Source organism: Thamnophis sirtalis, unplaced genomic scaffold (genome assembly GCF_051295495.1).
Source record: "Thamnophis sirtalis isolate CommonGarterSnake01/CBP01778 unplaced genomic scaffold, rThaSir2_p1.2 scaffold_7, whole genome shotgun sequence".
In the NCBI taxonomy this organism is placed as follows: Eukaryota; Metazoa; Chordata; class Lepidosauria; order Squamata; family Natricidae; genus Thamnophis; species Thamnophis sirtalis.
The window spans coordinates 62,185,943-62,213,199 of NW_028261387.1; the positions used below are offsets into that span (position 1 = coordinate 62,185,943).

Below are 27,257 nucleotides of genomic sequence, written 5' to 3' on the forward strand. Positions count from 1 at the left end.
GGAAAAGGACACCAGGCCAAAAGTCCTTGTAACAGAATGGGCCTTAGGACAGGGGACTCCAACCTTGGCAACTTTAAACCTGGCAGAAGACCACCAGGCTTAAAGTTGCCATGGTTGGAGATCCCTGCCTTAGGTTAGGAGTCAGCTGCATGTGGCTCTTTCATCCCTCACTCAAAATATGCATCACAACTGCCAATGTGCCACACCTGCCGCCATGCGATTTATTGAGCTTTTCAACCCCCAGTAAGCCAATCGTGGATAAATCCAAGAAAAGAAAAGTTTTAGAAGAAAACAGAACATTTAATTCAACAACAGATGCTAGTTTTGTGGCCGCTCAGGAAATAGTCAGGCACAGGAAGGGTTTTGTGGCTCCAGGTCTTTTCTTTTCTGTGGGAAATGGATCCAAATGGCTTTTTGAGTGTTTAAGGTTGCCCACTCCTGCCTTAGGACAATGCCTAGAACTGATGCTATACCTTCCTCAGAAAGAGTTCATTCGTTTGTTCGTTCATTCATTCATCCCCCCGTTTCCCCCCTCCCTCCCTCCCCCCCCTCTCTTTCTTCCCGTGTTTTTGTGAGCCTCAGTGCAAAGCCATTGCTGCGCTCGTGGCAGGTCTCTTCCCCCCGTCTTCTCTTTGAATGAAATGCCTGCGCGAGGGAGGCAAAGAGGGATCGAGGCGCCCGGTCTCTAACTCCTCCCCGCGAGTCTTTTACCTCCCAGCCCAGCCCAGCCCAGCCCCGTGTGAAACCCAATAACCGCGACCATCCAGCCATGCCTCCCCTTCCCGGCGGCGCCGAGGAAGACGAGCACAGGAGTTTCGGAAGGTGCAGCCGGCCGCGGTAGCAGTTTTGGAGTCTTCCTGCACACCGCTCGGCCAGAGGGGAGACGGCCAAGCGGCGCCCAGCATGCTGGCTGCGGGAGGTCCGCTCGCCGCCTGGCTGGACAGCCTCTTGTCTTGCTGGCTCGTCCTGGCGCTCTCCGGCACTCTGGCATCGGCGCAGCCGCCGGGGGTCGCGGTCCTCTGCCCGCCGCTCTGCCACTGCGAGGAGGACGGCATCGCGCTCTCCGCCGACTGCTCCGAACTAGCGCTCGCCTCCGTGCCCAGCGGCCTCAGCCCCTTAACTGCCTACCTGTAAGCACAGACCTGTCAGGCGCTTCGCTTCGTTTTTCCCGGGGAGGGGACGGGAAGGGGGGAGAGTGGCGGGGGGGGGGGATGCCTGCCTGCTGTCAAATCCAAGGGCGACTCTAGCCGTATCCCAAAAGAAACGGAGGAGCGTCTCTCTTGCTTTCTCTCTCTCCTCTTTCTCTCCTTTCTTCACTCTCTCTTTTTTCTCTCTCTCCTTTCTTCTCTTTCTCTCTCTCTTCTCTCTCCTTTCTTCACTCTCTATTTTTTCTCTCCTTTCTTCTCTCTCTTCTCTTTCTCTTCTCTATTTCGCTCTCCTCTCTCTTCTCTTTCCTCTCTCCCCTCTCCTCTCTCTCCTTCTCCTCTCTTTTTCTTCTCTTTTCTCTCTCCTCTCTCCTTTCTTCTCTCTCTCTCCTTTCTTCTCTCTCCTTTCTTCTCTCTCTTCTTTCTCTCTCCTCTCTCTTTCTCTCTTGGTCCTGAGCAAAGCCTGTTTAGAGTGCGATGTTCTGCTTGCGTTACTTCTTGATTGCTACGGATCAGCGGAAACAGAGCTTGTTTGCAGGGCAGATTCTGGTTGTTTAAGAGTATATTTATCTTGAGTAATTAGGAAAAACTGCGACGGGGAATCCCATCTCTCTCTCTTCCGTAGTTCTCAAATCAAGGGGCCAGGATCATTTGGGGATTTGCAGGCTCGGGGAGAGTCAACATCCAGCTTGTCCCCCGCGGCTTGGAAACTGAAGGGGTCGGGGATGGGGTGGGGGAAAGGAACAAGCTCTTCTGGTCCGGTGAACCCGAACCACGGCAGAGGGGAAGCGTTTGAAGTTTCGCTTCCACAGGTCCTAGCCACGTCTATTCTGTTCTTTGGAAAGTTGTCTGCTCGCCTATCTGTAGCGTAGCTGAATGAGCGTGTAGCAAAACTGGGCAATCCTTGCCTCCCCTGCGTGCTTCGTGGCTGTTTGCTCCGAGCGGCGCTTTTGCTTTGAAATCAGACAGTCGCCCGCTTATGAAAGAGATTTTGCATATTTAGGCAGAGAAGGTTTAGCTAAACTTCCCTGCGCTGACGAAGGGAGTGAAAGAATCTGGCTTTGTTTTTAAGAAATCCTACAGAGAGACAATGCAAAAAAAAAAAAAAAAAGTTTGGGAAACGCTGTGGAAAAGGTTTTGTGGGATACCTGGCAAACAGAGTTCCTGTCTGTTCCTTTACATCAGTCAGCATTCTGAGAGTTGAAATCCACACACCTCAAAAGTTGCCAAATGTGGAAAAACAGGGCGCTAAATAATCAGTACTGTAAGCAACACTGCCTAGAGGTCAGGGCAAAAAGTTGGTGGGAGCCTTGCCTTTGGGTCTTGCTGCATTTCTGACTTCTTTGTGGGAGACACTCACATCTGGTATCTCCTGCCAGGCCAGTTTTTCTCCTTCAAGAGGAATATACTTATAGCCATTTCAAGAAGAAAAATGGATTATGTTAAAACTCAGGAGGTAATACAGTTGTCTTATCTCCCAGACGTTGGCTTTCTGATTGGTATTTGAACGCGTTTTCCCCAACACCAAAGCTACTGGGGGGAAAGAGGCATTCAAGAGGGAAAATTTTCTAGATAATTGAGGATTTGATCTACGATGCAAGATATTTAACACCACGAGCTATACATAACCAAGATATTGCCTTGGGTGCCTAAAGTTCTATATCCAGAGTCCTTCTGCAAAAAAAGAAGAAAAAAAACATGAATTAGTGAAAATCTTTGACTTCAGCAATTACCGTAAGCCTTAGTGGGAGACTGAAAGAATAGAATTGATCAAGTCAAAGTAAGTTCTCATACTAGTCAACCTAGTGACTCCAGAAGCAATCTTATTAAACAACTGAGGCCAGCCCTGCGCCCCAAAATATTATTTCCTATATATAGTACTTTCCATGGCTGGGAGACCCTCCCCTTTAAAATGTAACTTTTCCAGTCCATGGCATTATTTTTGCACAATACATGTGAACAAATGATTTCTACAAAACACACTTAGGAATCTAATAAAGTGTAATAAGGATGGCCTAATTTGCAGCTCACCGTGCAGCATTACATGGTGCAAATGTTAAAATGCTCTTAAGGGACCCAGTCCACCACTTAATTCATCCAAATCTGCCTTGTCTTCAAGGCTTTGCCCGAAAAACTTTCCCTTCAATTTCCCCAAGGCCAACCCTAGAGACACCCTGATCAAGGCTCCTGATTATTTACAGAAGTAATTTACTTACAGAAAGCCTTGCTTGTATCTTTGTGTAATTACTTTACAAGTCTTTGAGCTACAGCAGCAACAAAGGTTATTGATGGTGCTTCCCCTCTCCCTTGCACTGCCTGGTTTGACTTCCTATGGCTGAAAGTGCTAGCAGGGCTGAAAGCTAGGCTGCAAATCAGCACCCCTTTTAAGGCCAGCGACAAATGCTCTATTTGTTTGGTGCTGAACTAGCCCTGGGTTTGACACAGCGATTTCAGCCACAAGGTCAACACAACCGGTCTCTCATCTCAAAGCTGGAATGCGTACTGTACATATGAACTCTGTGAGGAAGACTTTTCATCCTTCAGGCACCAGAACAAGAATATAAAAGGGGTACCAAAGGTCCTTTTGAGCTGTAGCTTTGAATTTGGAATTAGGCTACGTTAGGAAGAAAGGTGGACGTGTATTTAATATCTTTCAAGGAAAAGGTATTTAAGAAACTTTGGAGTAGAGAAATGTTGAAGAAAAAGCGTAAATACCTCCCTCTCTTTTAAATTCTGCCTTGACACATCTTTGCGTTTGTGGTTTGTTAACATGTGCATTCTTGCACTTATTAATATATCCTGAGTAATTTGATCCTTAGTAGTCATCGTTCTATTGAGATTGCCAGATCCCATAGGATAAACTTCTACAATCAGGAGCTTTTCAGGGATTTTTGACTACAACTCCCATCTTTGACATAGCTGACTGAAAATTCAGCCCTACTCCAACGCAAGCAGCAGATTCAAGGAATCTACTAAAAAAAGCTTATTCTGGCTATGGAAGCTCAAAGATCATGTCTGGGTGTTAAAAGGACAATGTCTTGGGCAGGAGGCATTTTTTGCTCCAACTAGGAAGTTTTGAATTTAGGGCATCTTCAAATATTAATTGCTTTCAATTGATCTGTGTCACTTTTTATGAGCAAGCTTATGAGTACATCTAAAGGTCTGATATAAATACATAAATTTTAGGCTAGATCTGGGAGTTTAAAAAAACCTGGACAAACCACCTCTAAATGTTTGCCAAAAAAATGACATTGACTTCTCTATGTAGTTACCTAGAAGTCCAGCTAAGCTCAAAGGAGTCTTTAATCACCTTGTAACTCTTCTAGGAACATCCCTCTAGGATACAATAATTCAGTTTCAGCATGTGGTGGCGCCATTGATAGTTCTTTATGGAAATCAACTTTACACTGTGAAATATAGTCTCCAAAATGCATCCTTAAATGAAGAGTTCCTCCAACTTTTTAATTTCTGAATAACAATTCCTTTTAAAAAATTTCCTTTGCATTTTAAAGAAGCATCAGGTCTCCTGCAAATTCTCTAAATGACAAATGTTATCTATTTGGCAAATGAATTGTATTTGGGAAATATTTAATATAGAATAGCAAAAATAACTCGATCTCCCACATCACTGCTTAAAAATCTTTTTTTCATGGTTGCATTCACACAAATTTAACATAACCTGAGTTTATTCAGATCAATTTCCTGGCTTGCAAAACACATTAAAACATGCATTAGCAATATGAATTGGATTCACACAACATACCAGGCAAAATCTGGTTTTGCAACCCTATACCTGCAAATACGTATATTTTTGTGGAAAATAGATAGGGTATTTTTTATCCAAAAGTAAAAGAAGTGAGTTTAGTTACATTAGTTTTATTGCCAGGACTAAAACTCTTCTGTGTGATATAATAAAGCAGTAAAGAAGCCATTATCTATTGAATACAGTAACTTAAGAGAAAAGGAATTCTTTAGAACCTGATTATATAGTTATTTTTTAAAATAAATTTATCTACAGTCACTGAGTGTTTTATTCTGCCACGGCTGATTTCAGCCCAGTACAGCTACCTACACACTTTAGATTATAATTCTTTTTCAATACGTAGCTACCAAACAAAGGTGGTAATATAAGATTGAATCAACATATTCATCTAAGGACAGGTTTATAGCATCATTCATTCCTTCAGCTTTTTTTAATTAATCCTTAATCCAGGTAGGCCTCCTTGAATGAAAGACTATTAGATTTAGGATATTTTAGGAATGTAGGCATGACTTGGGAAGTGAAAAAAATATATACTTGGAAGGAGGAAGTAACAAACTATTCCTGAAGAGCAAGATTGTCTCATAAGTGTCCCTATGTTACTTTTTTCCATCCCAGTTCATCTATTTGTTGTGTTGTGTTGTAATATTGATTGTAGCAGGAAATAGCAATCTCTCTAGTTATCTCAGCTTTGTTCTCTCTTCTCCGCTACTGAACTTGTGCAAGCTGAAATTCAAGTCAGAAGATGTTCACTGAGTTTCCCCTTCTGTTTAACATTCTTCACCCATATTTGGAATTTCACACCCCATGTATGAATTTGAAATTCAAGTGCCATCTTTCCCATCTCTTCTAAATTTCTTGCTGAATGCAAACAGGATAGCCAGTGAAAAGTTGTACAATCTGTACCTTATCCCAGGCAAAAAGCTGTCCTTGGTTAACTTGAGCTTAGTTTATCTTTTCATCCTTCTGCATACTGAGGAAAAGGTGTTAGAATTTAGTATTTGAAAATTACCAAAAAGCTTTTATCTCCAGTGCTATCCTTAGAATATGGGGGACACTGGATAATAATTGTATTCATTCAAAAGAAGATGTAGAAATGTTCTTGCTACATTCAAGAAATTGCTTACTGGTTGGGTTGAGGCAGAAGTGGAAAATCTGAGACATTGTAGATACTTGTGAAATACAACTCCCGACAGGCATGGCCAGCGATTAGAGTTCCTCGATCTTAAATAGGGTCCAAATGATGTGAGAGTTTAGGACAGTTACATCTGTTGTAAAATTTCCTCTGAATTTCAACTGTTTTGCTTAATTCAGTCCATTCACAGATTTTTTTTTCTTGCAACATGATTTTGAATGTTTCTTTAGTAAAATGCTTCTTACTACTAACAACTTGAGGTTTCTGCGTATACTTAAGAAGGATCCAACTCTGTATGTCATGGAAAACACAGAATGTATAATATTGGTGTTATTCCCAGACAGAGGTTTCTAAATAAAGTATCAAACTGGGCATTTAGGTTACTAACAAAGCTGGTGGCAAAATACATTGCCCTAATGAGTACACTAAAGAATACACAAAAATACACAAAGCCCAAAGGAATTTCAATTTTATAATTTTTGTCTGTTCAACTTCATCTTCCAAAGATCTTATGTCTTCAAGTTATTTATTTTGCAGCATAGCAGTTCACGAATCTGCTTTCATTTGCATGGTGGTGGACAGTGGATGTAATTATGCCTTCTGCTGAAACAGGTTGTATGGAGATATTTTTATTGGTCAGAAAGGAAATGCTGCAAAAGAGAATGATATTTGTAGAGAGAACATTACCTATATTAGTTATCTAATATACTAATCATGACAGATTTTACATTCTGAAATCCAAATTAAGCATTCTTGTTCATCTTGCATTCAAATTTAGAACAGGGAGATTAAGAAGAGATTCTCCAGCAAGGGAGATTCCAATTTCCAATTCAAAAATCTCAAAATAAAAAAGGGTCTATTCCCCATCACATTCTGCTTCAAACCAGATAGCAGAATATATACAGAGGCTGTACTTGTGGCACCCTGGTCCTAAACCATTTATTAAAACCAGTACCATGAATCCACAAATGGATCAGAACTAGTGAAGGTGCTGTAAAGCTACTAGTATATATGCCATACACTAGATTCCATACAGTAGATACTGTCATTTTTATATTATCTGTGGCTTTTGGACTCTCTTCAAACAACCTTTTGGAGTGTATCATGCAGGAATATTGGAAGAATAAGTAAAATATAAATCTTTGCTTTATTTTTCTTTATCAAATTTATACGGTGGCCTCTATCACAAAAAGCAATTCTGAGTCTCATACAATAATATGTTAAGTCAATATATAAGGACAATCATTATTAAAATTATAAAACAATCATAGAGGGACTCTGGACAGTATACAATTAAATACTAACAAATATAATATTAACCACAGTCATTGACCCATCTCAGAATTTTCCCAGTCCCTGGAGATCCCCAGATCTGGTGGCAAAGCCAGATCTTTAGGGCTTCCTGAACATTAGCACGGATGGAACTAACCTCACTTCAGGAGGCTGAAGGAGAAGAACATTTCATAAGATAGGCACCATGGTATAGAAGACACATTTTCTGGCACCCACCAGTTGGAACCTGAACTATGTCTTCTATACCATATCTTATGGGACAGGCAGCTACATTTGGGGAGAAGCAGTCTCTTGGATAACCCAATCCCATGTCATGAGAGGGTCTAAAGCATTATGAATTGGACTTAGAAGCAAAATGGCAATCAATACAGCTTATGGAGCACTGTGCCATTTTAGTGGCACATATGCCTGGTTGCTGCATCCTGCATCAGTTGAAGCGTGCAGATACCTTTCAAGAGCAACCTAGGATTCCTAATGAAAAGAAGAAGAAATGCCATTCTATATTCATGCCTTGAAGAATGACGATCAAGTAGACTTGCTAAAATTATTGGATTGTTAAGTGTAATACTTGTATATGCAGGATTATATGAATGAAGTAATCTGGTCCTACAACACTATGATTGATATTTAGAAATATTTAAGACAACACTAGACCTCCAAGCCATCCTATGAAGGAAAATCACATGCACCATGATGATACAATGGAATTAAACCTAATAATGTTAAAGCTGGCAATTAAATGTCTTATGGAAATATGGAAAAAGTAAAACATTAGATAAGTCATTCCAGATGCCATATTGCATTTTGTCTCTGGCAACTGAGGAAGTTGAAAAGCCAATTGATTGGTTTGTTTATAGCAAAATATTGCCGTAATTATACAGCTGTGCAATGTTACATGCACATGTTTGTAAGGAAATGAAAATGTCCTTATGGTCATGTGTGTAAATTCATGCACTCAGTCTTTTTCAACCTTGATGCCCACCGAGTGCATGGATTTCAGTTTCCACATTTGTTATCCCTGGCCAAGCTGACCAGAAGAGTCTGAGAATTGACATGTCTGGATTAGAGAAGATGGAATGAGCTACATACAATCAGAAGCTGCAGAATCTAATGATGAACACAAGATCATGTTGTTTGAGTGTACTTTATTTTGGTATTCTTTTGTATTTCTATAGTATGGACTTAGACTTACAGCCAGATTCACACATTGTTGTAAACCGTAATGGGAATGGCTTGTCTATGGTTTAGCCATGTGTTCTACGAATACTGTCAACAATCCAGTCAAATTGTATGGTCAACAAATTATAATTAAGGCACAATATGAGCAAGTACCATTTTTGCACAAATAGTCACTGCTAGCCACTTTTTCTCTCCAAAACACTTGGTTCCGTTTTCATTCTTACTCAGTTTTTAGCTTTGCTTTACCACCTCTTCTTAATTGTCAGCAGTATTCTATAATCAGATTATACAATAACTGCCTACTAACCACATTCTTTGGAGTTTTCTTTCTAAAGATGACTTGTACTCCAGCGAGCTTCAGTTCTCTCTCAGCCTCCTACTCTTGGACAGTTGATGCCATCCAAACTATATAAGAACTGTCTTTCCTGCCTAAACATCAAAAAGTAGAAATAATAATATGCTATTAATTATATGGCATAATTATGGTATAATATAATTAACACTTAATTCTATTCCAACAGAATCATTGTAGGGATTATAACAAGATAAGCAAAGCAATTTAAGCATTGAGAACTGCTGTTGACGTGTCAACTAATATTATAAATTAAAATTAATTAAGCAGCTAAATTTACTGCAGGGATGAGCCTTTTCATGGATCTTAACCACTTATGATGCTATTGTTAAAATCCATAATGTCAGCAAGATGGAACAGTTTTTAATTTTTCTCAGTAGGAAGTTTCCAATTTAGGGAAATTCATCTCATCCCTGCAAATGAAGACTATCCCTTATGATACAAAGATGAGGAGACTGTATATCTCCAGCTGTCACTGAATATCAATCCCAGCTGTCCCTGTTAGCATGATCCATAATGGGGCATTCTGGGAGCTGTAGTCTTGCAATATCTGAAAGCTTCTGAGGTATGTCTATAAGACCAGCACATTATAATGGTGTTGATGAAAAACACTACGATGGATAAGTTTACCCAAACATTAAACCACACAAAAAGACTCTGCTGCTCTCTTCTCATGGCCTCTTGTCATTGCACCAAAGCAATATTTCCAGGGAATTCAAGAGAAAATGGTGGAATAGCAAAAGAGAAATAAGCCATGCCTCTCTGGCTCCCTCCTGTCTCATCCCTCCTCCTCCTGGAGAAGCAATTTATAAATCTGCCAGGACAGTGCAAGAATTGAGCTCATACCTTTAAATCTGTATGTTAGGAGATCTAACTAGTGATTATGGGAATTTAGGACTTTCTTTGAACAGCCTTTTTTTTAAAAAAATAATAATAATAATCTGGCAGAGCTGGGATTGCCAAAGGGTGAATGAGGGGAGAGTAGGGCAGCTATGTCACAGACGTCAATTCCTTTTTTTGCTGCACCTGCTGAGGTTCAGAAACCAAGCAAAGAGAATGACGAGAGCTTCATATTTCCAAACACGCTTAAGATTAGAAACGTTTCTTTGTATCTTCTCTTTCAGCTCATTTTATGCCTTTTTTGATGACTGGCAAGCAATAAAGAACACTCAAATAAAAACAAATTCTATTTTATTAAGGGTGGACAGTAGTTTGTAAGCAGATATCTAGTATCAGACAAGGACAGTACTGTAATGAGCAGCTTCCCCCACCCAACGTGGCAATGTGCTTTGAGGATACTTCCTCTTTTTCAAATTATGTTGGGTTACCATTTCCAATATCTCCAGAAAGTATGATCCATACCAGCTAGGAACTGCAAAGAACTGCAGTTCAACCCTCTAGTCCACATTTTAGAAAGGATGTTATCTTAGGGAAAGATGCAAATGGTAGGAACCAGTGAATAAATGCTATCTACAAGTTGTAGCTAAGAGTAAAAATGTGGCTATGATGGCAGCATGATCCATGTAGCACACAGATGGTGTCAAACAAAAGGAAGGCACAAGGGAACAATTGAGAAATAATGGGTGGGACGGGAGTGTCAAATTCTTCTTTGCCTTTAGTTTCCCTCCTGAAATGCCTCTTCATATTTGTTTTGCTTCCAGTATGATTTACTTCCAGTCTTGGAGTCTGGCCAAGGATTTGGTGGTACATACCAAAATAGTTTCAGCTTCATAATGCCATGCAGCTTAAAAACAGCTGGTGACTAACATGGGCAGGCTGAAGATAAATACAACAAAGGCATATAGAGGGAACAAGAAAAGTCCTAGAAACTACCTAGCACAAGATGCCAATGCCTCAATAGCACAAGATGCCAATGCCTCAAGTAGTTGCCCCTGTTTTGGGAGGGTGACAACTGAAGTAGAAGGGTATGTAAAAAATAAGGAAAACCTTTTCAGGATGCTGCCAGCCTTGAGATCGAATGAGCATCATCATGGTTGCAAAATCCTCTAAGTCAGTATTTCTCAGCCTTAGCATCTTTAAGTTTCATAGACTTCATCTCCCAGAATTCTCCAGACAGCGCTGAAATACTGATCTAGATTGCAAATATTCTAAGGCAATGGTGAAATTCAATTCTAGTTCTATGGGCGTGGCTTGGTGGGTGTGGCATGGGAAGGATATTGCAAAATCTCCATTCCCACCCCACTCTGGGGCCAGCCAGAGATGGTATTTGCTTCTTCTCTGAACTACTCAAAATTTCCGCTACCAGTTCTCCAGAACCTATAACAACCTGCTGAATTTCACCCCTGTTCTAAGAATGGCATGATTTGGATTTTGAGTGGCGTCATTTTGATTCAATGGCAGAAGAAGAATCAGCAGAAAAATAAGATGGGGTGTCATCAGGGTTTTTCTTTTTAATTTTTCTTTCATTGAACAAACAAAACTTCAAAGTGAAAGATTCCACATTTAAAAAAAAATGTAAACAAAGTCATAAAAGCAAACAAGCGTACTTTCTGTTTTTAGATTCCCTCTCCCTCCGCCATTTGAGGAAAATGAAAATGCATTTATTTAAATTTGAAAAAGATTCCCCACAGTTGGCGTAGCCTCTTTTCAAAGAACTCACTTGCATAATCCGAATACCATTCCCAAACAACCATCCTGAGGAGTACTTTAGTAATCTGGATCTATTTATAAAATCTACTATTACAAATGAAGTGAAACTCAGCCTCAAAGACAGATTCGTAAAGCTCTTAAAGTCATCTCTGTGCTTCTAGGGGTACTGCAAACTATGAATTATTAGCATTTTTGCCATGAAACAGGAGTTGTTTCGGAATGGCATTATACATTTTTTCTGCAGAGCATTTCAAGAAGGATTTAAAGCTACACACAAAACTCTGTTGGCTGCCTTTCCTCTCACCTCCTTCCAAGTACTGTATGGAGGGTAGCAGTCTAGCATAGGCTTCAAGGGAGAAGTTTCCTCTCATAAAAGGACCCCTTTTTCATGGGGGAATGAGTCAGCCACACCTGTATTTGTGGGAGCCATTCCTGGAACCTCTTGGCTCCCGGCAGCCGGAGGTCCCACTACAAAGGCACCCCAGGGAGACAAAATAGTTTCCAACCGAAAACGTCCCCCCAGGGCGGCAATTAATAACATTCCCTGTGTTCAAAGGGAAGGCGAGGCCCAGGCACGGAGGCATCTTGTCAGGACCCGGCCTGCTGCAAACAAGAGAACCACAACTGAGAGGAAATGCCTTCTCTTGAGGGGGATGGGCATGGGACTGGGAGATGGGAGCTGCAGAGAATATGCCACAATTTCTGCCCCTGGGTCCCTGCAGGGTCCTCTGCCCAAGGGGAGATGCCCATGATAAAAAGGAAAGCTCTAGTGGATGGCCTTGGGACCTACAATATACAGTGGCCTCACTGCTCCTTTCTTTAAAATGTCTGTACAAAGACAGCAAAGTTATATCTTTATTTTGGGGGTCAACTGGTAAACATATACCTCTATTAGGCTAAGTCAGGGATCAGCAACCTGTGGCTCTGGAGCCGCATGTGGCTCTTTCATCCCTCTGCTGCAGCTCCCTGTTGCCAGTCAGTACCACAATGTTGAGAAGAGCTTCCGGTTTTGGGGGGAGAGGGGGAAGCAGGGTGTGCCAGGAGGAGACTTTATGGCAAGGGGCAGGTTTTCCGATCAGCTCCACAATTGATAGGGCTTTCAGTTAGGACAGGTAGAGGAAAAAGGATGTGGCGCTAGGAGGAGACTCTATGGTGGGGAAACCGGTCAGCTCCAGAATTGAATGGGGGAATTCTGGTTAGGACCTTTGTGGCTTTTTGAGTGTTAAAGGATCTGACACCGGGGCTAAGTGCATGGAACTGGATTGATCAGAACTCTTCTTCAGGCTAGCGGATAAAAAAGAAGGAAGCATGAAGAGAGAAAAATGAAGAAGCCTGGATATCCTTGGCAAAATCCTTAATTTTGCAGGCTTATTTTGCTGATTAAGGCTGCCATCTCATATCTAGTTCCCAAATAGCACTGAACCCAGCAGAAACCCAGACCTGATAGGAACGCAATTCAAATGTTCATGTCTCTCAATTAAATATTACTTATTACCAACTAGAACTTCATAATACGTTAGTTTCCCCTCTGTATGTAATCAAGTAGTGTGGGGTGGGATTCCCCCCTTCCCCTGTAACATAAAACCTCAGGGAGCATTTTGATTGTACTCAAAACTTCCTTGTGATTTTTGGTTGATTCACTATCTCTCTGTAAGTTGTTACGAAGGAAACATTTAGTATTTGGCCAAAGAATTAAGCCCTCAGTATTAAAGCCTTGTATTTGTGAAGGGACTTTAGGGAGAGAATTAAAACTAGTAACAAATATGTGTTGAAGAAGAAGAATGAAGAGTTCTGTGCAGACTGACAAGGAAATAATCCCTTGCCAAATTCAAAGAGGATTAATTTCCATTAAGGCTGCTTTTGCTGGCCATTCCCATTCTGAAAATTAAACAATACTGATTCTTATGACAAAAGGGAATATATGAAGGCAGGCAAGAAACAATAGACAGAGTGCTGCAGTCAGAACTACGCACTTCTACAAGATGAATGGCAGATAGTTAGTGATATGCTAAACAGGGAAGCAAGAAATCTAGAGCAATCAATCAAGTGCTTTTGATTGACAGCAGCATTCAGGGTTATTCAGAAAAACAGAGGCGGGGCAGGGTAGGGATCAGGCCAATAATTGCAGGCCAATACAGTTTTCTCTTGCTTCAGGATGGGGGAATGACACTTCAGCTCTGTGGAGAAGAAAAATCTGTAATAACATTCTATGCAAAACCACTACCGGATCTTTAATACATTTGTTACTGCGTTCACTCATATCCAATGGTGATTATTTACTTTTTGTCCATTAAATTAAAAATAACCGAAACAGTGGCATGCTCTTTGAATATAAGTGCCTTTCAAGAAATATTTCATGTCTGCAAGCATTATACAAAAAGTAGATGTGGCCACGTTAATCTTCTGGCGGTCTGGCCATCATGGATGATCTTGGACCAAGCTAAAACCAGTTTTTTCACCCTTGTTTCCTACCAATTTTGAATTTAACCCCCCCCCCCCCAGGTTTTCCTACTGGCAGGAACACTTGTCTCACCCCAATTCCTGACTTCTGAAATTAAGGCAACTATTAGTGTTTCTATCTCATTCTCCTTAGACATGGTCAGCTTGGAACATATTTCCTTTTCAAGGCTATTATATGGAGACAATTCACACAACATTCTGAATCTTCCTCACAGAAGATAAAAGCTAATGCACTATTGTCAGTTTCATCCAGTATTTGAGGGGCTGCCACAAAGAAGAGGGGGTCAAATTAATCTCCAAAGGACAGGACAAGAACAATGGCGGGAAACTAATTAAAAAGAGAAGCAACCTGGAATGAAGGAGAAACTTCCTAACAATGAGAACAATTAACCAGAGGAACAGCTTGCCATCAGAAGTTGTGTGTGCTTCATCACTGAAGGTTTTTAAGAAGAGACTCGACAGTCACTTGTCTGAAATGGTATAGGTTCTCCTGCTTGACCAAGGGGCTGGACTAGAAGATCTCCAAAGTCCCTTTCAGCTCTATTCTACTCTGATTCTGATCCCTAACTCCTGTCTGGGTTATTGGGCATCCAGGAGGAGTTTCAAAGACTGGCAAATAGAATAGTTTGGATCCATCCCAGCTTTGTTCCCCAGCTTCAAATGGTACAACAATAAATCATGACTAAAGCTATTGTGAAAAGTTCCTGGTTGCAAAAAAGCTGAACATGCTCCCACTATATATCTGCTGTCAGAAGATAAATTAAATCAAATGACACCCGCGCCTCTAGACACACTATTTACATGGCTACAAAGTACTTCAGACCTAAAGCAAAGGGTGCTTTGGAATGGGTGTGACATGTACTGCATATTCCAAACTCTGGGTACCTCCTTAAAAGTAGCTGTGCCTTTTCTCTAGACTCCCTTAGCAGTTATGCAATCCCAGCAAAAATAGACTTTTGAATTAAGGAGGTGCTGACATTGTGTTAATGCCTGCTCCAAAACACTTCTTGCACCATGTTGAAACTTTTCCTAGGATCATGGAGTTATTGAGCAAACTCAGGAAAATATGCCAAATATTAAAGGGAGCACTGTGCACATCCATGCTCATCCAAAGCAAATTTGGAGAGTTGGATCTGAAGTATCCCACATCTTAAAGTGAAGCCAAAAATTTTCAATTTTAATTGGGTCTCCAATGATAAATGAGAGGGTTATTTTTTTTTAAAAAAAAAAACACTTTGTGGACTTCTATCTCCAAAACTGCTGTTTATTTTAAATAGTAAAATGGAAAGATATTGTATGAACAAGAACAAAAATAAAAGAAATATTAGTAGTACTGTAAATAAATGAATTATGTGTTATAATGTAAGTCACAGGAAAGGAGAGAAGAGGACTCAAGTTTGGGATATATTTTCCCATCCACTAATCAATTATTCTGTTCAGCTGTAAAATGTTGAAGGTTAACACTAAGCTCTTGGTTTTATAAAAAGAATCTAACACCAAAGTGGCATGAAAATATAGAACAGGTGGTATATTAAATTAGCTAACCTTGGCAGCCAGTGTGAACATTCCTGGACCAAAGCATTTTCAGTTGTCTAATAACAAAGACAAAGTATTACAGGTAAATAAATATCTGTATTGATCTATTTTTGTGTATATCGGGGCTGCTAAACTTTTCTTGGGCCACACTTTGTTTTTGAATATCATGGAAATCATGGGCAAAACCTACACTGACTTTCCATTTGATCTAATTAAAAATTGGTAATATGGTAACTTAAAAAAAAGCATACTAAAAATGGAATTTGGCAAAACTTTGAAATCTTGGGGTACAATAACCAAGGTCTTTAAAGATCCAATGTGGTTTTGGAAGCTGGGACTGTGTAAATGACTGAGTTCTCAAACAGTTTCAATATATTAGACATTGATCATTGGAACAAAGTGCTACAGATCAAGCTCAGAGGGGAACTAAGAATAATACTGTGTACTTGGTTCTCGGAGGAAATATAGCAGACAAAATATAGCAGACTATTCTCTGCAAGGTTTCTGTAACTTCCCAATTTCTATTTGCCAGTTCTCATTTTCCAACCTTAGGTGGATTCAGGATATTGCAGCTGACATCCCAATTTGTGTCACTGATCATATCCTTCTCTCAATCCAGAAGCTGGGCATCCTGAGAACTGAGAAGATGGTAATTAATGTTGGCTTTCTTTCCTGATAATCAACAGGGCATGTGGCACTACAAAGACCTTGCCACTCAGTTTAAATGAATTTCCCTTCATCTTACTCTGCATTCATATCCTATTAGTCCTGGAAGACTTAAGTTGAAACAGGCACTGGGCATGGCTCTCACCCAGTTATGACAGCATCAGTGTTGATTGAGTCAGACTCCATAAGCATTGCAAAGCCTTGGAGGAACCACGCTCAGGTTTCACTCCAGCGCCCATATTGGACTGATATGCAATGATTTGGAATTAAGTTTTTCTTTCAGTTTCTGTGGCACAGTGTCTGAAAGTTAGATGACATTTTATGTTTCTTTACATTAAGCTTCCAAGTCGTATGAAGGCTACATGATTTTGGGCAGTGACCTCATGGAATTTTGGGTTCCAGATCAGTGGCTTTGTTAGATACCCCCCCCCCCCCCCGCTGACAGACTGCAAGAGGTTTCCACCAAGGTCCTCTGTTCCGGTAGGAACAGAGATTGAATCTCATTGGTCAAGAGGTCTGATAGATCCCTTTAAAAGGGGATGCTGCCCGACCATTCTCCAGCCGGATGGTTACTTGACTTGCAATAAAGAGCTGTTGTTTACTGAAGCCTTTTGTGCCTCCTTTACACTATCTAACACTGGCGATGAGGGTGGGATTGGAAGGCAACTAGCCAAGCAAAGAGAGCGAAGCCTTACAAGTACATCCAGCCCGGAGCATCCTGTGACGCATCGAGCTAGCCATCGCTGAACACCCAGAGAGAACCAGAATGGCCATGCATGCTCCACCAACTCTGTACAACCCAGCTACAGAACACTGGGAATCATACATGCTACGATTCGAGTGTTTCTTGGAAGCGAACGATCTCACAGGCGTCCCAGAAGCCCAGAAAAAGAACTTGTTCCTAGGATACTGCGGTCGGGAAGTATTCGAGATGGTAAAAAACCTCTCAGAACCGACCCCACTACAAGTAGTATCCTGGTCTACACTGCAACTAACGCTGAAGACCAGTACACACTGAAGCCATCCAAATAATTTCGCTGGTACCAGTTCAACATCTGGAACCAAAAGGAGGGCGAATCGATCAATGAATATGTGGCGGCGCTCCGAAAAGCCGCAGCCATTGTGAATTCCATGAACTGGACGACCTGATTCTAGATCGCATAATTTTGGGGGTGCAAGATCTCAATCTGCAGAGAAGGCTTCTGGCTAGATCCAATCTCTCTCTGCAGATCGCACTAGATGAAGCTAGAGCATCTGAATCAGCAGCCCAATCAGTGGAGACCATCCAGCGCCACAGCGTACTTCCAGACACACGGAAAAGTACCCGTGTCCACCACAAGACCACAGAGCCAGAGAGTTCTGAGAACGACTTTTGGAGGGGATTCCAGGAATCGTCCCCTATTTTGATGACATTTTGGTATCAGCCGCAAATGAAGCACAACTTTTAAAACACATATGGACAGTTTTGGCTAGAATCAGAGACAAGGGCCTCTGCCTTAAAAAAGAAAAATGTAAAGTCAATGTACCAAAAGTTGAATTTTTGGGTACATGATCAATGGGTCTGGGATTCACCCGACCTCACAAAAAATTAAAGCCATTAAGGAAGCCCCCACACCTTGCAATCAGACCGAACTACAGGCGTTCCTTGGGCTCCTTAACTTCTACAGAATCTTTCTCAAACAGAAAGCAACAGTTGCTGAACCACTACATCACCTCCTAGCCAAGAACACGAAGTGGTCCTAGGGCAAAACCGAGGTCACTGCATTTGCCGCCGTAAAAAGACTCTTATCAGCAGATTCATTCCTAGTACAATACAGCCAGACCCTGGCTTTGGTGTTGACCTGTGATGCTGCCCCTTTTGGTGTAGGTACAGTCCTTAGCCACCATATGCCAAATGGTGCCGAAGCCCCTATTGCATTTTACTCCAGGACATTATCTGCCGCTGAGTGGAACTACAGCCAACTGGACTGCGAGGCTTTGGCTTCAGTAGCCGGAGTAAAAAGATTCCACGAGTACCTCTATGGCTGGGATTTTGAACTCATCACAGACCACAAGCCGTTGCTAGGTTTGCTGGCTGGGGATCACTATCTCCCTGGATGACGAGATGAACACTATTTCTGGCAGCCTATTCCTACTGCCTCATCCACCGACCGGGCACCATGTTAGGGCATGCGGATACCTTGAGCTGTTGCCCATTGCCCGAAGTTCTTGCTGACCCCACCCCTGAGACATTGGTCCTCGTCATTAAATGCCTGGAAACCAGACCCGTCTCATCCAGTGACATTGCACACCACTCGGCAAAGGACCCTATAATAAAACAAATTTTGAACTGGGTGTGGAGGGGGTGGCCCAAGGGGCCAGTTGGGACTGAATTCAAAATGTATTTTTCCAAGTGGGATGAATTGTTGGTTATTAACAGTTGTTTGTTGTGGGGGGACAGGGTAGTCATTCCCAAACAATTGTGCATAGCAGTCCTTGAAGCACTGCACGTAGGGCATCCGGGGATTGTTAAAATGAAGTCTCTAGCAAGGAGTTATGTTTGGTGGCTTAGCATGGACAGGGACATACAAGAATGGGTAGCTACATGCACGCCCTGTCAGGAGTCCAGACCGGTCCCCCGGAAGTGCCTGCAAACACCATAGTCCAGAATACACATAGACTTCGCTGGACCAATCCAGGGCCAAACCTACTTCATAGTCATGGACACATATTCTAAATGGTTAGAAGTAGTCCTGATGAATTCCACTACAGCGGAATCGGTCATCAAGGTACTACGGAAACTATTCTCCACGCATGGCCTCCCCGATGTATTAGTATCCGACAACGGGCCCCAATTCACAGCCATGACATTCGAAACATTCTTAGCAGCTCAGGGAATCAGACATGCCCTGGTTGTGCCATTCCATCTGGCCTCCAATGTCCAGGCAGAACAAATGGTAAGATCCCCAAAGGAATCCCTCAATAGGATGGGCCCTGGCCATTGGCAGACACGAATTGATCACTACTTACTCCATCAACACATCACACCCAGTGCTACCACTGGAGGAAGCCCCGCTGAACTCCTCATAGGCCGCCGCCTTAGGTCTCACCTAGACCGGCTACACCCAAATTATTCCATCTTAACACCCCCTGACTCCAGAAGCAAAGTCAGGTCTTTCTCAATAGGGAATTCGGTATATGCACACAATTACACTGGGGGAACGTTATGGAGTCCCGCAACTATAATTGGAATTACCGGTCCTCGATCATACACAGTAAAACTCGAGGACGGTAGAAATTGGAGAAGGCATATTGACCAACTCTGTAGCCACTTGTCTAACTCAGTGCTTAGACAACCCAACATAACTCCTGCACAAACTGAAAGAAGCTACAGACAAAATAGCAGTCCTGAGGAAAGCCCGAGAATATCGGAAGACTTATCTGACTTTGATGCAGGCCCACGGCGAGCTCCAAGCGAATCAACGCCAGAAGCTCCAGCCGTGGCCTGTGAGAAGTTCCAGCTGTTGCAAGAGCAACAGGTCCATCTGACTTGTGCGAAGGAAACATCAGAACTGATTTGCGCACGTCAGGCAGAGCTACGCAAAAGCCCGCCTACCTGCGTGACTACATCACTAGTTAGATTGTTCCATCATAGAGGGGAGGGGTATTAGATACCTCCCCCCCCGCGGACAGACTGCAAGAGGCTTCCACCAAGGTCCTTTGTTCCGGCGGGAACAGAGATTGAATCTCATTGGTCAAGAGGTCTGACAGATCTCTTTAAAAGGGGATGCTGCCTGATCATTCTCCAGCCGGATGTTTACTTGACTTGCAATAAAGAGCTGTAGTTCACTGAAGCCTTTTGTGCCTCCTTTACCCGATCTAACAGGCTTACTCACAGAGCTGAGAATGAAAGTATAGAAAAGTCAGTTTACCTAGATCTGATTGTGCTGGCAACAGATAAGGACTAGTTCTGCTCACTTTGTTCTTAAATAATTTACCTATGCACTGTCAAAGTCTGCTATACTCCACTGTAGATGTGGTTCTCAAAATGTAGATACAGAATTTTTCCATACAATTTTCCTATATAATTAAATAATGAGTACAGAATCAAATATCTTAATTTATCTAATATTCATTGCTTCATTCCAGAGAATCCTAGAAACTATATAGTCTACATTAAAAACATCAAATCAGAGCATCCGTACCAGAAGTCATTTCCTATTATTGACAGTTACACATCATTCCAAACACTCAGTTTGCTGGATTATTGCTGAATGTAGAAGAATGCATGGACATTCCACAATAGGTTGTTTTTGTTTTTGTTTTTTTTAAAGAAAAAGTCAATTATTATAGAGAAAAGAGACGTGGTATGGTAATCTGACAACAACTGGCCTAAAAATCGGGAGACAAAGTATCATAAGCCTTCCCTGTCTGATGTTCTTGCAATTATATTTTAGATTATTCTTACCTATTAGTTTCCTTTAAGCATTTCCCACACTACATGATTAAAATTGTATGAGAAAGTGCAATGGCATGCTGTTCCCTCTGTATGTCCCCTTTCCATGCCCTTATATATACAGGAAGGCAAACAGTTGAAGCCGAGAACCTGCTGTATTTATGAAGGTTGTGATTTTTGAGTCAGCAGAATGTTTTGAAGTGACACAATGGACCACTTTGTTCTTTTCATAGATTGGGAAGCTCTGAAGGAGGGAGTGTTCCATGAATGAAGATTCCTTGTTTGAATCTTCATTATGCGGGAATAAAAATTATTTACTTACTTACTTTACTTATTTACTATCACCTATAGGCAAAATGTTATACCTTTGCTTCTATAGCAGGGGTAGTCAAGCTTTTTATACCTACCGCCCACTTTTGTATCTCTGTTAGCAGTAAAAGTTTCTAACCACCCACCGGTTCCACAGTAATGGCGATTTATAAAGTAGGGAAGCAACTTTACTTTATAAAATTTATAAAGCAGAGTTACAGCAAACCCCTACCGCCCACCATGAAAGCTGGAATGCCCACTAGTGGGCGGTAGAGATCAGGTTGACTACCGCTGTTTTACAGGTAGGCAGGCTACTCTTCAAAGTTGTCCACCCCAATTTTATGGACATTAACAATTGCAAGAAAGGGATTGCAAGAGACAGGATTGAAATTTTCTAGTCTGCCACGTGCATTATTTTTTATCAGATAGACAAATAAAGCCCATGGTAGTCCTTAGAAATGGCAGGCTTTAGACACCCTGTCCCTTTCAACAGCAATTGTCATATTAGGGCATGCATATTTCACTCCGCTCTCTCCCGTTTGTATTGGCCATTACATTATTAGTTATGACTAGGCTTTGCTGGACAAATATGTTGAAATATTGTGGCAGGCTCCATTTTCACAATTGGACAGAATAATACTTGACATCATATCACATCCAGTACTTCAGGGAATAGACGCTTGTGGTTCATTTTCTTTCACTCATTGCTTAAGCTGGAACCGGTGATGGAGCACATGCCTGAGGAGAATAGTTTTACCTCAGCCCTTTCTCCAAATTGTGCAGGCCATCTGCCTCCTTTCCAGTCTCACAAAGTAAGGTGAATGTGAGGTAGTAAAGGTTCTCAGCACACTTCAGGACTAAGTAAACATCTGAACCTGAGTCATCCTTGTCAGAGTCCCAATATTTTACACTACAGTCATTCTCCTATAAATTCTGGCCTAAAGGTAAGCCTCATGCTCTGTACTTGTAGACTAAATGCAATCAGCTTGTTTACTTTTACTAATGTGCTGCCAAGAACATTGCCATCTGTCTGTTGCTGCTCTTAGTGGCTCCAGAGGCATCCCTGACCTAGAAACTGAAAGCTTGAAAGGTTCCATTTCAGAATCTTTTGGGGAATGTTGTCTTCCAAACATTCCACTGAAGAGAAATTTGCTCCGATTTAAAGCTCTGTATTTCTTTTAATAACATCCCACTATACTTTGTTATATTGTTGAAAAATGAAGTGTATGCAATAGTAGATTAAATTAGTCTTCTTTTCTCTCCTAAGATTTAATAAACAAGAAAGGGAGGGGGGGGAATGTCAATTGAAACCACCCTAAATTCTAAACATTGTTTCTGCAAAGGTAAGTGCACTTTCTCAGAAATCAGAACAGAGTATAGGTAGTCCTGTACTTACAATGGTTCATTTAGTCACCATTCAAAGTTACAATAGCACTGAAAAAGTGAATTAGGATCGTTTTTCACATGTACAATCTTTGTAGCAGAACAATAATGATGTGATCAAAATTCAGATGCTTGGCAACAGGGGTGGTATTCACTTACTTTCCCTACTGGTTCACTAATGTGAGCATGCGTGTGCGGTTGCTTCGCTCACACGTGCCCCATCCACACAAGCACTCAGTTTCCGCGCATACGCTTTGGCTATAAAATGTGTCTAAATAGGACAGCTATGTTATCAGGTCTGGGGCTTCTAGGAAATTGGAAACATTCTGCATTGGCTCCATTGCTAAGGTGACGGCATTTACCCTCTCTTTGCCTAGGACTGAGTATTTGTTTTGAAAATATGTATATTTTAATGTGGGTTTTTATAATTTTACATCTGTTGTTTTTATAGTCACTGTTTTATTCAATTATTATATACTACTTAGAGCCGCTTTTTGTGAGATACCCTAACCCTATCCAAAATTGATAAATAAATTAATCCATTTGATTATTCCTCTGAAAGTTATGTATATAAGTTTTTGCAAGTCACAGCCCACTTTATTAAATGTATATTTTTGATAGGGCTACTAGCAGGGGTGGGTTCCTGCCAGTTCTAACCTCTTCTATAGAAGAGGTTCCACAAATCTATAGTGCCGTTTAGAACCGGTTCTAGCTCCATCCCCCCACCCGTCCGCACATCATCAAGATGAAGAGCGAGAGGAGGAATTCTGGGAGTTGAAGTCCACAAGTCTTAAAACTGTCAAGTTTGAACACCCCTGGGTTTTTTTCTAAACGGTTAGGGGTGCAAGGGTCTTGTAACTTGACAGCTTTAAGACTTCCACACTTCAATGCCAGAGTTCCTGAGCCAACATGACTGGAGGAGGAATTCTGGGAGTTGAAGTCCACAAGTCTTAAAACTGTCAAGTTTGAACACCCCTGGGGGGGATTCTAAAGGATTAGGGGTGCAAGGGTCTTGTAACTTGACAGCTTTAAGACTTGTGTGTTTCAAATGCCAGTGTTTCTGAGCCAACACTTTGGTTGCTAAGCAAGAGCATTGTTAAGTGAGTTTCACCCCATTTTACAAGTTGGCCACGCCCACCCAGTCACATGGCCAGAAAGCCACTCCCACTTGGTCACATGGCTGGCTAGCCACTCCCACAAAGCAGGCCACACCTACAGAAGAGGTTCTAAAAAAATTTGAAACCCACCACTGGCTACTAGATCTAAGCTATAAAATTCTGGGTGACCATAGGTGGTTGCAAAAACCAGTGCTCCACATGCATCATTATTGCCTACTAGTGGTCACCTGGCTTCTTGTTGCCCTGATCTGATAGTCCTACTCTCAAGAAAAGAGCTTTTCATGTTACTGTAGTCAAGACAGTGAACAGATATGCAATGGGTTTGGGGTAGGGGGAAAACTGCTACATTCAACACTACTCTCTATGTGAACATTAACTGAAAATTCAATCCAGCCACAGCATTAAGTAATAGAGACAAATTCAGCATGGCAGTGAATAAATGAGTTGGATTGTTTTTTTTATTTCTCTGAACTGAAGTTCTTTGAGCTGATGATTCTCAACTACTTATTATGCTGATTTTTTGGAAACAGCTTCAGAGTACTGCCTGGTGCATCCTATAGGCATCTAATAAACTTTAACAAGCATCACCCCATGTGATCCATCTCTTTTTGATCCTTTCCCCACCTTAGATAAACAGAACCACAAGGCAGCTTTTACTTGTTACTGTAGTACATGAATAGGCATAAAAAAGAGTCGGCTTCTTTCTGTTTAGACCGTTGGAAAACAAGGGTGGGGGCGAGAATAGCAGTTACACTGTCAAAGCTACTTGTCATCAATTCCTTGTCTGTGGAATAAATTAATTAGAAATATTGTTTTTAATTATAGATTTTGATTAAGATGTTGTGACAGGACCCCTTGTTTTCATTTGACATGAAGCATTCTAAGCTGTCCGGTATTTTGACTGTATACATGGAGGGAACTGTTCTTTCTTTCCCTAAAAGTTTATCCTATATAATCCCTTTCATGCAAGACCATAATTATTGAAATCTGTACTATTCCTTTATCTTTCAAACTGGGCATTGGTATTTATGTATTTATAATAAACCTAACTAAATGTTAGTAATATGGGTTTAATCACTAAGTAATTTTTGATTTGCTATCTAGTCAGGATATTAGAAGGGGAACAATTTTCTTGATTGGGCAAAGCCATAGACTCTGCAAAGAAGCTGCTTTCCATAAAAAATATATAAGATCATATGAACAGCCCTCCTGAATAAATCAGAGGCTCCTTTTTATCTAAAGTTTGTTTCTCAAAATAGCCATCCATATGCCTCTGAGGTACTTCCAACTTGGAAGTAACATGAATTCTCAAGTTAATAGCTCTTGACAGGGCTATTTATCCTATGAATTTCACCAATCTGCTTTTAAAGCCATCCAAGTTAGTGGTTATCATTCCATTTGTGGTAATGCATTGATTGTATTTCATCAGGTGTGTGTTGATTCTTAACCACGTAAACAAGCCTTCTCCTGAATCTGTCCCCATCCTGTAATCAATCTTATCCAATTTCTGCTGGGCATTCTCTTCTCTTCCCTTTTCTAATATTATGGATTTCTCAAGAGATCTGGGTCTTCACATAAATAATGTGTCTAAAATATGGTAATCTGAGGATGGTAATGTGTGCCTTGAGTGAAAATACTGGAGTAAGTTATTCTCTGCTCCATTTGTTTGTTTTCTTGGTAGTCCATGGTATTCTCAGGAGTTTTTCTCCTGCAGCAACATTCAAACACATCAATAGTTTTTCTATTCTGCTTCTTCAATGTCCAACTTTTGTATCTATAGAATGTAACCCCCCCAAAAATGATTGCCTGAAGGATTCTATTTTTTGCAGATATAGACAAATAATGTTGCCTTAATATCTTTCCTAAGACCTTCATTACTACCCTCCCATGTACTAGTCTGTAACATATTTCTTGGTTGCTCATTCTTTTACGGTTGTTAGTCAATTCTAAAAAGCAGAAGCTATCCAGATCTTCAATATCAACACTGTCATTTTAAGGCTAATTGCTATATTTTTTATTATTCATTTGGTCTTTTTATATTTATTTTTAATGCCACTTTTTTCACTGTGTTTCTTAATTTTCATTACCAGAGTTTGCAGACTATCTGCATGCTCAGCTATTATAGTAATGACATCCGTATAATGCAGATTATTGATATTTATTCCTCAGATTTTGAAACAATCTTCTTCCAATCCAGCCTCCATCTTAATTATACTGTATGTGAATTTTGTGTGAAGTTCTTGCTTTTGTGTTTTCCTTCCAATGAATTTCATACAGTAATTACCAGTTCTAAAGTTTTTAGATTTTTTCATGCTATGCAAGATTTGATCTGCCTTGGTTAAATCTCCCCCTCAATTGTCTTTTTGCTAAACTTTATTTTAGTCTGATTCCTTCAAGTCAGACTGAGTGATTGCCTGAACTAGTTCCTGCCATTTTCTTGGCAAGATTTTCAAAAATAGTTTGCGATTGCCTCCTTCCTAGGATTAAGACAAAGTGACTGACCCAAGATCACACAACTGTTTTCATGCCTAGGGTAGGACTAGAACTCATGGACTTCAAGTTTATAGCCTGATGCCTTAATTTTTACAGCAAACTGGCTCCCTTTTTTCTAAACTAAAGAGTTCCAAACATTCCTCCTCTAGGGAAGATGTTTGATCCTGTGTTCATTTTAGTTGGTCTCATCTATATTTTCAGTTATTCTTTGCATTCTCTGAAGTGTTCAGTGAAGAATGGGAAGGAGGGAGGAGCCTGAGAAGCTGCTAACTAATATCTACAGATGAGACCCAAAGGATTTCCCTTTAACCATCCTCCCAGGATTGAATTTTAAATATATGATGAAATCTGGGAACTCATTTAAGGAAATAATAGGTAATCAATTTAGCCCATTTGAGTGATATTGATTTTATTTGGAATTCTAGTCCTCTTCCCTAATTTTTCTTAACTTTTCTTTTTTTACAATAAGCTTTTATGCCTAGACATTCAAATTTATTGATTTAGTATCTCAAAACTTGCTCCAGTTGTGAGACCGCACATTAGATAACTACCCCTTCCCTTTGTTTCCAAAACAAGACTTCTTAGCATCTATATTTCTGAGCTTTTGGCGGGAAGTTTTCTTTCTAGATTTCCTAGGCTGGGCTGAAGGCCTTAAAGGGGGGCTGCCTTGAAAAGCACTACAGTTGCACATTGTCCAGAATGAAGCAGCATTGGTAGCAATGGACATGCCACAATATGCCTTTGCAGCCCGCACTGCTTCACAAGCTGCAGAGGTAGCAGTTGACTTCCAGGTGCAATTCAAGATATTGTTAGCATCAATAAAGCCCTTTGTTAGGACTATAATATAATGGTTGGGTTGGCAATATATAAATCATGTAGCAATGTTTCCTTAAATCATACTGTAAAATGTGTAAATTGGGTGCTGTTTTCCTCAGTCGGCCATAAGAGGGAGCCAGAATGTCTGTTAGCCCTCTCTCTGTTCATTAGATGCTGGGCTGATCTGATCTGAGTGCCGTGAGCTATTGTAAGTTTTGCAACTGTTAGCAAACCTTGATTATTGGACTGATTATATGATACTGGACTATGTTATTTGGATTATCCCTTTACTGAGAGACGTTGATAACTGACTGACTTATCCGTGCATGACTTGGACTGTTTGATGGACTCTGATACCTCTATTTCCACAAAAGTAAAAGCCTATTTAAACTGCAGTGTCTCTGTATGCTGGTTTGTATGTTCTCCAACAGAACTCTCACAACGCTTCGCTGAATGTACTCGCTCTACCAACGGGGAGCTTTCCTAACACCCTTCATGGTATAGGCCCTGGTTACTTGATAGTTCATATATCTGTAATAATTTCTCTCCATCCAGTAAAATGCAGCA

The 27,257-nt window shown here is 40.9% G+C and overlaps 1 protein-coding gene and 1 long non-coding RNA gene across 2 annotated transcripts in view; one reads left to right on the forward strand and one right to left on the reverse strand.

Annotated features, from left to right (window-relative positions):
- Positions 1–566: 566 nt before the first annotated feature.
- The window catches only part of LGR6 (leucine rich repeat containing G protein-coupled receptor 6), a 135,448-nt gene continuing 108,757 nt past the window's right edge, over positions 567–27,257 (forward strand). Inside the window, exon 1 of the mRNA XM_087720226.1 lies at positions 567–1,130. Within this exon, the coding sequence (XP_087576352.1) occupies positions 904–1,130 (227 nt within the window). The 5' untranslated portion in view covers positions 567–903. The remainder of the gene's footprint in view (positions 1,131–27,257) is intronic.
- The window catches only part of LOC106548699 (uncharacterized), a 43,452-nt gene continuing 21,300 nt past the window's right edge, over positions 5,106–27,257 (reverse strand). The window contains exons 3-4 of the long non-coding RNA XR_015697404.1: positions 8,820–8,941; positions 5,106–6,690 (exon numbers count right to left, since the gene is read on the reverse strand). This is a non-coding gene — a long non-coding RNA (uncharacterized LOC106548699). The remainder of the gene's footprint in view (positions 6,691–8,819; positions 8,942–27,257) is intronic.